The sequence below is a fragment of the Morone saxatilis genome, unplaced genomic scaffold, assembly GCF_004916995.1.
Source record: "Morone saxatilis isolate NCDOM2014 unplaced genomic scaffold, NCSU_SB_2.0 Contig3, whole genome shotgun sequence".
Lineage (NCBI taxonomy): Eukaryota > Metazoa > Chordata > Actinopteri > Moronidae > Morone > Morone saxatilis.
This window is the reverse complement of record NW_023339873.1, coordinates 2,418,617-2,429,704: the sequence shown is the minus strand read 5'-3', so window position 1 is coordinate 2,429,704 and position 11,088 is coordinate 2,418,617. Positions and strand designations below refer to the sequence as shown.

At 39.3% G+C, this 11,088-nt stretch overlaps 1 protein-coding gene across 1 annotated transcript in view; it reads left to right on the top strand.

Moving 5' to 3' along the window:
* Window positions 1-9,332: 9,332 nt before the first annotated feature.
* emx1 (empty spiracles homeobox 1) overlaps window positions 9,333-11,088 on the top strand; it is a 6,171-nt gene continuing 4,415 nt past the window's right edge. Inside the window, exon 1 of the mRNA XM_035673836.1 lies at window positions 9,333-9,975. Coding sequence (XP_035529729.1) covers window positions 9,627-9,975 — 349 coding nt within the window. The 5' untranslated portion in view covers window positions 9,333-9,626. The remainder of the gene's footprint in view (window positions 9,976-11,088) is intronic.

The window sequence follows — 11,088 nt, the reverse complement described above, 5'->3', positions numbered from 1 at the left end:
CGAACACCACTGGTGGACTCTGAAAAGACTTTGTGTACATACAGCTGAGAAAGGAGGCCTGTGTCTCCAACTATGAATATTTAATAGATGTATAGTTATATATTTAAATTTTTTTTTTTACATTTCTTGCTCTTCACTTCATGAGTTCAGTTTTTGTATATTGAACGAAAGAAATATATTAGAAATATATTTTATGACATTAATGGCAACTTTGTCCTGCTCATTGTTTTTATTCAGTGTTGTTGAATGTTTCAGAAGTTAAAGGCGACATTTTGTGAAAATCTGCATTTCCTATTTGCACATGTAAGAGTTGAACTGATGGAACCTATAAAAACCCTGAAAAAAACACGGAATCAGCTTCTATCATTTCATCATTTTTCTACCAGTGAAAGAAACTTGGAGAGATTTCTGTCTGTGACTCAAATCACAATAATATAAGGCTCAGTTGTTTAGTGTATTTATACTAATAATAAGTAAGTAATTATATTTTCACTGTGATTGTGGCTTATTTAGTCAGTCTTATTAAATGTAGAAGATTTGAAACCACATTTTCAGGGGCCATTAAAGCACCGGTTTACATTGAATATCAGGTATTTTGTTCCAGTTAACAGCTGGTGGCTCATTTCAGCTACAACTACACACAACAACAACAAATTATATTAGAAGAACAGTTTAATTCTGAAAGTAAAGTAAAAGCACAAAAGGTGATGAGATTCTGCTAACCGAACAATAAGAAGAGACTTTTCCAACCCTGATTTAAATCTTAATAACTAAGTGTTTGCCTTCAACCTTGAGGGTTTGTTAATCTGCACATTAGTATCAGAATTTCTCTCATAAGAGTTGAGTTATGCTTTATTAATCCCTGTAGGGAAAGTCATTCTCTGCATTTGATCCATCCTAAGTACTGGGGGCCAGAAGGGAGGAGAGAAAATCAGTCTCCTCTCTAATGTATCCCAATCAAATCATCATCCTCCCCTTTGACCTCTCCTTATTGCTTCTCTCTGTACCCAGTTTGACGATGATAGAGACATGGAAAGACATTTCCTCCCGGGTTTGATCTCCGTTTATGCTTGAAGTCTGGGACGGACTCGGGTTCCCCTCTGATTTAAGCTAAGCAAATAAATAACCAGCTCAGGGATTAGCTGGGATATCTGTAACCCGGGGTGGTAGGGGTCAGTCTGTCTCGGGGCTAGAGAGCTGGGTCTCACTGTTTAATCTCCTTAAACGGTCAATACGCCTGTTCTCACTGCTCCTCAATGGACGGGGGCTCCCACATGCCCACCCACCGCCGGCAGGTGTCCTGTCTCTGCTCTATTCAAACTCCACGTCTTTCCCTCCAGGTGGAAAGGGGCTCACGCTGTCCGCTGAAGCCTGCCTGGCAGACATGAGGGATAGAACAGGAGAGAAGACAGCGTGGAGAAAGGATTGGGATGTAGCAAATGAGTCCATCAGAGCAGCTAATTGGGGTGGTCAACCTGAAAGTCCCGTCCTGCGGGGAAACTTGGTCATATAAAACAAAGGGACGGGAACACAGAGCCGTAGCATTCGTCTCTTTATCTTTGCAATAAGTTATTAGATTAAATGTTTACATATATTTAACGGCTTCTATTACTAAGATAATGCTGATAATGAAAAAAGAGGTACATGAAGATGTGTAGATAGAATATTACAAGCAAAAAAGTTCATATAGATTTGTTATATGTAGACTTATCTGGTGCTTTGCTTTAACAATAAACGGTCATTGTAAATTAATTGTAAAAAATCAAAAGAATATATATACCTGATGTCTAAGATAGTGACTCCTAACAACGTTAAAAATTTTGTTGTTTACTGTTATTACTTAGTGAACCCTCAGATTGGACATTTTTCACCATATAAAAATTCTGTGTAATGTAAAATTCACAACAGAACTAGAAAACTTTATGAATGGAATCAGGAGATCAATGCCGCAGTCCGGCCCAATAATAATCAGCCAAACATCACACAACACAGTTTCTACACCTTCAGAGCTTTCAAACTTTTTAATTTTCAAACCCTTTTCCCCTCAATGTCTGTTTCTGTGGTTACTGCTCTGTGTCTCTGTGAGACAGGATACTGTAGAGGTAAACTCCTACAGAATCACTAAATCTACCTTCTCCTCTTTCTTCTGCTCTATCGCTTTTAAATGCAATTATTTCCTGTGCAAAATGTATTTCAGAATAAAGGTCTCTCTTCCAAGTGCAACAGAACAAAACAGAGAAGAAAGCAGAAAGATGCAACTTTCCTTTTTAACTAATAGCTGTTTGTAATGTTAGTGTGTTGGGATTTAGTTCTGTTTTTGCACTTAATAAAGACTGCTGACAACTCTAACTATCCAATAACTGTAGGCAGCAGAGGTGCTGGAAGAGGGAGAAGACGGCTGGTAACAGTATCAAAGGGAGAAGTTTAATAAACAGTAACAGAGTTGATCTCTTTCTCTTGTCCGCCGCCCCCCGCCTGCTCTCTCCTGGTGTCCCTGCTCGGTCTGATTAGGGCTGAAGGAGCAGAATTTGTGTAAAAACCCCAGAGAGCCGTTTCTGATGTGATCAGCCGGGAATCAGGGCTCCCCCTCCCCTCCGCTCTCCGCGGCCCAACGTAATCCCATTGAGGTAAATAAAGAAGCAGTCAGAGGCCTGGGAAAACCTGGAGAGTCCTGGGGAGGGGAGGGGCGGGGGTCACCGGGCTCATCGTCCCAATTAGCACAGGGCACCTTAACGGCTGGAAACATGCCAACGCTGGCTGGGTTAAGACTCTCTACAGGGTCTGAACTGAAGCTTCTCATGAAAGGCAACTGTCACATCTTCATTTGCTCTTATTAGCTCTTTAGGTATTGTTTGTTAATCCTCAGTAGATGGTAGATTGTGTTTTAGCTGGCTTGTACTTTATTTTATAGAGCTGAAACAGTTAATTGATTGACCAAAAATGAATCTGCAGCATCTGCTTTAATCATTTAAGATATTTTTTCAGGAGAAAAGATGCTGGTTTAAAGCTCTCAAATGTGAGGATTTCCAGCGTTTCTTCATCTTATATAACAGTAATTAAAGAGGATTGGGATAAAAACAAAACGAGCCATTTTGAAAAACATCACAAGACAGTATTATTTCCACAAATTCCCTGACAATAGATTATAGAATTCCCTGATGTCAAGAGATTATCATTGTGAAATACAACGTAAAATAGATCAAATAAATAAGTTAAAAGTCAGCAAAGATAAGTCAAGTACAGGCAAAATAATCCGCACTAACACTGTGGAGCTTTGGTCATCAACCAGCAGTGACAAGTGGATTTAGTTTTGTTTTCTAACGCTTCAGAATTCAATGAAAACAACCAATTAAACTGAGTAAACTGAAACTCACAAAGTGCTGATGTGTAGTTACACTAAAACAATTCTAATACATGCTGACACACATGGAACCAGACCTCATATTGAGTGCAAATGTGTACAAAAGAGCCTAAATTGAAATATTTTGCATCATTTTGGTTAAAATCCTAAAGCTGAAACTGAAANNNAAAATCGATTAATCTGCTTGTTTTAGATGTTCAGTTTACCATGAATTATGAGGAAGGAAAGCAGCAAATGTTCCTATTTGAGAGGCTGGAAGCAGAAAACGTTTGATATTTGTTCTTTAAAGAGGTGTGTGTGCATTTAATGGTAAAATTACCAGCTTTTTACATAGTTTGGGAATACTACACCTGAACTGTTAGACAAAGTCACTGCTGGATGCTGATAATAGTCTCGGTATTATTATGATCATTATTATTAGAGGCCTTTTCATTGTGTCCACTGTATCTTTAAATACCTGTAAACACACTTAAAACATGTAATCAGCTCTTAGAGTGTTTCTTAAATTCAAATGTCGTTTGTCACATGACTCGGCTCAGACGTAATGCAGCTCAGAGAAGGTGTGAAAGTTCTCATGGAGAGCAATAACCTCCAGCTCCAATAGGAGAGTGCACTTCATTTGACCAACGCGCGTTTTAGGGTAGGCGATTGTAAAGAAAGAAAAATCCTCCTTTGCATTTTATTTGCAAAGGCGAAGGCCCCTCTACTCCATCTAATAGTCATTAGCTTTCATTACAAGCGTTTGAAGTAGAGGCTGCCCTTTGTGTCGCTCTGAAAGGGCCGCATTGGAGTTGCACAATGACTTCTGACACGGGCACTGGCAAGAGGAGCTCGCCTGAAGTGAAGCGCTCCTGTTTTTGGAGAACGGACTCTTTCTCTCCCAGGAAACAGCAGTTCCTGTTCACGGCAGAAAAACACCACGAGGAGGGTTAGAAAGAAGCTCGAGGAGCTGTGACCGCGTCTCACCGGGAAACCGCTGCTCCCCAAACCACGCGTAATTCATCCAACGTGCGCCTTTTACGCACAACGAATACAATGAAAAATAAGGATCATGTCTTTATAATATTAGAACCAGGACTAGAGTCTATATGATACTCAGTAGTAGACACACTTGTGCTATTTTTTAATGAATTGATCTCTTAATAAATCAATCCCGGGTTCTTTTAATAGTCTTAAAGCACGTTTGGGTTATTTTAATGATATTTTATCTCATATAGCATCGCCAAAATGTCCCCATACTGCTCATAAAGGAAACTTTGAATGCATGTGGCTGCAGTGACTTTAACATTTGCTTATAGGTGGTTTTATAAAGGGCTCCGGTTAACGGCACTGTCATTAAAAAATTTTAAAAATCAACTTTTAGATATAAAAAAACATCGCTAATAAAACTAATTAGATAGAGATAAATACATGTTCCCGATATAAAGGCGTATTTTTTCTCTCCAGGCCGTGTTAAGAGTGGGATGTTTGTTTATGCAGAGGAGGGGAGCCGGTGATGGAGCAGAGCCGCGTACAGGTGGCTAAACGACCGCACTTCTCATGCAGGTGGCACAAACGCAGCGACGTGCTACTTTTCCCATCTCGTTATAATGGGGTGACATTTTCCAAGTATTTAAGTGGAATAGATTAGCTGAACACACAACGCTAATGCGAAACAAAATGGCCAATTAGTTTATTAATGAACGCAGGAGGTGAGGGGGGGGGGGCTCTGATGGTCAATCTGATGGTTTTAATCAACACCCGGAGAAAAAGAGAGCAGAATTATATCTACAAGCCAGTTAATTCATTAATAAAACCAGCTTTAATGTCCTGCTGATCCCTGTCTAATACATCCTCACATACCTTATAAAATGTTGTCTAACCGTGGATCAAATTCAAACCATTACGCATTATATTATAAAGGAATATGCTCTTTAATAATGATTTAAAATATTTTTAAAACACCTGACCAAATAAAAAGCATTGAGATGTTTGCAGGTATATAGATTCATTAATAATAAGCATTCATTTCCTTAAAAGCAGTTATTGGTAAATTATTATTAGTTATTAGTTCTTGTTGCAGTGTTTTTAACTTCAGTTTGGCTTATTTATGAGGCTAGTTTCTAGACCTGTTTGAACACTGAAATTAATATTTGTCTGCAGGTAAACATACTAATTATTGTATCATATCCAACTACAAATGGCCACACATCTCTGTAACATTCAAAATGTAGTGTTTGGGCTGTTTTGGCTGTTTAGTTTTAATATAGAGGTTGGACTCTAAATGTTTGTTGAGTCTATAGATCAGTCTATTTACTGTGTTCATGTAAGAAAAATAACATGATGTTCATTAATACGGTTTGTATTATCAACCTAGTTTTACATTAGTGATTCATCTGGGTAACATTTGAGGCCTCTTGGACCAGGAGCTAAACTGAAGCCTGCAGAGGTCAGAAGCTCCAGTTGACCTCTGCAGGAAATCCTTTAAATCCTATAGACACGTTCTGCCTCGGTGTAACCACAGGGTGGCAGCATTGATCTAGAAAACATCAACCTCTGGGTGCAGCAGACTGGTGAGTGATTGACAGGTTATATTGAGAAAATACAGTTGATAGAGGAAAAAAAGATGTCATTTTTTTAATAAAACTTTTCTCTGAATGTAAGATTATCTCCGTCTGCAGGCCTGTAACATTAGAAATAACATCCATTATATCAAAAGTTGGCATAACTTCTGTAACATTATAATGTACTGCAGGATTATTGAGTGTTTTCTATCATCATTATAAATAACTTTAATAACTGTGATGTAAAGATCACAGTAAAACAATCTGTCTCACTGTGGATATTATTTAGATTTAAACTCGTACTAATGATACTATTATAATGTTCATTATAATGTTCTCAATTGAGGCGAAAATCATATATTCTTCATTATTCATCAGTTTAGAGACAATCATAAGAACCTGTTGTTCAGACAGAGGCCACTAGAGGGCAGCACTTATATTAAATTGAGTCATCTGTCTTCATCTCTCACTCTTTGTCCCCCCAAAAAACAACACTGTGGATCTTTTAAAGGGACAATTAACTCGTACAACGTCTTTATCTTGTATTTCTTTAATGAGCCACACACGTGTGATTGAAGGGTTATATTGATTAGAGTAAACTTTAATGATCAGAAGATCTGGTTATCCTCTAATAACAGTAAGGTAATGTTTTTTTCTGCAGCACTTTTTACATTTTTTCTCAAATTATTAGAAGACGAATGTCAAAAGAAATCTCATATTTGTGATGATTTAATCAACAGACTGATGTGCTTTAATTGTCAAACTGATTTAATTGTAGGAAGTCCCTGGAAGGCAGTACTGATGGGGATTATCCTGGTTAGATAAAGTGTATTTTTTAATCATTTACAGCAAGAATTCAGTGTTTGTTTTTTTAAATCCAAATTGAACAGTTTTACATGTGACCAACTGCTGGGGATCAAATGCACCCTGAAATTTTAGCTTTTACATTAAATAAATACTCCTACTTGTTGGGTAAAAACATAATCTTCCCCATTCTTTACTGCATACAGGTGAAGCAGCTCTTTAATAATACAGTGTTTACGAGAATCAGTTCGGGTGAATTAATAAGCTAATTAAAAAGGTTTGCACATAGAAATAGTGACAGTGTGGAACAGCAATAACTATAATTATTAATCATCTTTTGTGTTAACTGTTCTCTCTTTTAGTTTTAATCGGCCAGTGTGTAACATCCTACAATTAAACCCATTCTCTCTTAACTCCTATGATTAATATTTAATCTGATTATTGTGATATTCAATCTGAACCACATAGGACATCAAATAAAATCTCTCTGCTCTTTTACAGGAATGTTAAAAGGATATTAAATGAAGATTAAAATCGCACTAATTGTTAAAAGTCCCTAAAAACATAATAAATATTAAACTACTGCGGAGGATTTTCATAATAAAAGATATTTCCACTGAAGCGCTGCTCGGTTTAGTTGAAGATCACTTAGGTCAGACTCTCAGTGAGTCCTTGGGGGGGGAGAGAGATCAACAGCACGACGGAACAACGGTACACTGCACCGCTTTGTTTTGGTTAATGCGGAGCGGTTCTGGCCATCCATTAACCAGCAGCGATCAGGGTGAGTGCGTAAAGGCCCACAGGGTTTCATCATTAAACTCAAACTGCGTTTTCAAACCGCCTCGGTCAGCCCTCGAGTTCCTGCTGCTGCACTGTGGGGAGAAACTGCGGCTTAAATATAAAATCCCTGCAATAAAGAGTTGTGTGAGTGAGTCCTGAAAGTGTTTGATCGCGCTTTACTTCTCCCACAAAGACGTTATTTACTTACTACACGAGCTGTTTTATATAATAACCATGATGTCAGTATAAAAGCAGATCATGGAGGTAAATTAAATAACTCCCCAGCGGCAGAGTTTGAGGTTTTTATGGCAACTATTTGATTCCGGTGATCATAATCTACATTTTAATGGGCCTGGCCTGTGATATCCAACAGTGGCTTTTATGAGTCATGCAACAGAGGGGATGTATTTCCAGAGAAAGGGCATCAAGAAGTTAAAGGCTCACCCAGCAAATAAATGTAGATTTCTATCTGTCCACACAATCCCTAACAGTGTTTTAATAAATGATACAGGGGGAAGCAAAACTATGGAGCCCTTCCCAGAACCTGCTCCCGTCTTTAGGAGCCTTTAGCTCTAAACGCCTAATCAACAGCTTGTTTTACCTCATAATTTCCATCGGTAATGATTTTCTAATGCAACCTCTAAGCAAACGAGCGTATTAAGGGGATAATTATTAACTTGGTTAGTGCCCCGTGGAAGCTGAGCGCCGAGGGATAAAGCGGCCGTGGAGCTCCAAACAATTACAGGCTGCCTCTTCCTTCCACTGCTGGCTCCTGCTGCTGTGGTGGACTACATGCTGCTGAAGGTCCTTCTCCTGGAGGACGAACCGAGTCCTTCTCTCCACATGATCCGTTTTCTTCCCCCCAAGGTGTTTACGAACCAAACTCATTAGAAAACAAGCCAAGAATGATCTCGTTTTATTTGAATTGATGCATTTAGGAAGACTACATGGGAGTGTTCCTGTCTTGTATTGCAGAAGTGTAAACTATATATCATCATTTTTAATAATGTCTCAATTTATCAAAGGGAAATAAAAATAAAGACATCATCGTTATCGTTATTTATATAATTACTAAGCTAATGTTTGTTTGGAGCGCACGTAATTATTTATTGGGCCACAAATAATGACAGAAAATACATTTTATTTATTTGTAAACACACGCAGTAAGAAATTAAATTAGTAATTAAGCGTTAAAAGTATAAATAAAAGCTTCCAATAACCCTTTCCGACAGGAGAAATTAAAGAATATAAAATGATGAATGTGAATGAGATTTAACTGAGGAAACGGAATTGTTAAATCTAAAGTTGTTCTGGCTGAAATGTTGTTTTTAATGAAAATGATCTCATGAACTACAGGCTGATAATTAGACCTCAACAATCAAACCCCAGACTGTGTTCATCAGAGAATCTGAGCCTGTATTTCAGACAGTCTAAAGGTCGTGTTATAGCTCTAATGTGCTCCCCTCAACAGTGTGAACGATGTGGGTGAAAACACGTCTGAACGCTGTTAAAACAACTTTTTGGCACTTCACTGTGGAAAAGAGTGAAATTCCCACTCGTGTCCATGAGACATTTTCCCGACACACAGGCTTTTAGATATCGTCTAGAGAGAATTCCTGTATGATTGAACCTGCAGACTGTTTCCCTTCAGAAAAACAAGACATTAAGGCTGAATGGGACACACAAAGAGCCATTAATTGGAGCACACATGTTTTCTCAGCGTGCCTCTGTAACTAAGCTGCCCGGTGTTGTGCGTGATCTATGAAGCAGGTACTTGAGGAGACCTATTGGCAGGTGCTGTGGTCCAATCAGCTCTCTCCGCTGCAGCGTCGAGCAGCATTGAAGGTTGGAGGCGCTTTTACTTGGTGCGCACTTGTGCACAGAAACCCTCAGAGTGCGCACAGGCTCCATGGATCAGGGCAATTTGCAGCACTGTTGAGTTTTGGAGCAGCATCTCCACAGGACAAACTACAGTGTAGGCACACACACACACACACACACACACACACACACAAAACACCCCTCCATCTTCGGTCATGACGCATCTCTGAGAGGGAAAACTTATCTTTTCAAGCAGGAGGAAGGAAAAAAGACTGCTCACTTTCTTCTGGTGCTGCTTTTTCTATTTGTGGCCAGAGATGATGTTTTCGTCTGCAGGGAAGCGCTGCTTCACGATAGAGTCTCTGGTGGCCAAAGAGAGCCCTCTAACCGCCGAGGATCCCATCCGTCCGACGGCTTTAAGTTACTCCAACCCGGCGACGGACGCCTTAATGAACAGTTACCAGGCTCCGCCGCCCAGGTCCCTGTATCAGACCCCGGACCTGGTGTTCCCAGAGACGGTAAGCCACCCCTCCCTCACCGTGGCTCCGCACCAGCTCGGAGGCTCGCACCTACAGCATCCGCACTTCTTCGGGACGCAACACCGAGACCCGCTCAACTTCTACCCCTGGGTGCTACGGAACAGGTTTTTCGGACACAGATTTCAAGGTAGGTGAAGTGGCGATGCACTGGGCTCTGACATATGGTGAAGAAACTAGATGATCGCACTCTGAACAGTTTGTTAATGCCTGAAAGAACAGCCTCATAAATTAAACAGGCTGCACTTAAATGTTGGATTAACTAGATTTAGGTGTCATGAAGGTGTGTGTGTGTGTGTGTGTGTGTGTGTGTGTGGAACGGCGCGCTTCTATCTCTGCTTTTGAGAGGTTTCCACATTTCAGTGAGATTTGCACATGACTCTTTGAACGCGATATGACTGTGGACACTGAAACTCTTCCTCAGTTGAACAGTAAATTGCAGTCACAGATAGAATAAAGGACAAGGCCACCGAGTGTGCAGCAGGATGTCGGGCTGCTCTCGTGTTTCCACTCTCATTCGCCCTGCAGACACTCTCAGAAAGCCACAGCCAGGAGATGATAAGCGCTGCTGCTGCTGCTGGATTTCCTTTTTTCCATACAAGAAAAACTCGCCCTAGGTTAGGCGGCAGTGTTTTTCATTTCGTTTTAAAAATCTGGCACAACAAAGTAGATAAAAAACCTGGATAATAATGGCAGTATAATGGGGGATAGAAAGGCGAATAAGGTAGAAAATCCTGCCCAGTGTATTAGCAGCAAAGGATTTGATCACAGCCTGCAGTGATTTACTTTCCAGAACAACCTCAGCGCAACTGTGCATGAACCCAATTATGACTCTTCACATTGTATGAGAGCAATTTTACTTTGATTTTCCTATTACTTTTTTATTACATTCATAAAGGTTAAATTCATCTTAAAATAATAAAGACAGAATGATGCACGATGATCGATTCAAATGTCCATCATTTATTATAATAAACTTTAATATAATAACCTATAGTGTTCACACTGTATCCTAATTACAATAGACTCATCTATTAATATCACATAATGACTTGTGGTCATTATTGTATATTAAATGAGGTACAAGAGCACAAAACCGAAGAAAGGCTGTGATAATTAGCTTCTAATAAGAATATAACTCTATAAACAAGAGAGATTACAGACTTTTTGGGGATGTTTTGCCACAAAATAAACTCTCAGCTTCTGAGAATATTTTCAGTTTGATTTATTATTATTATTATTA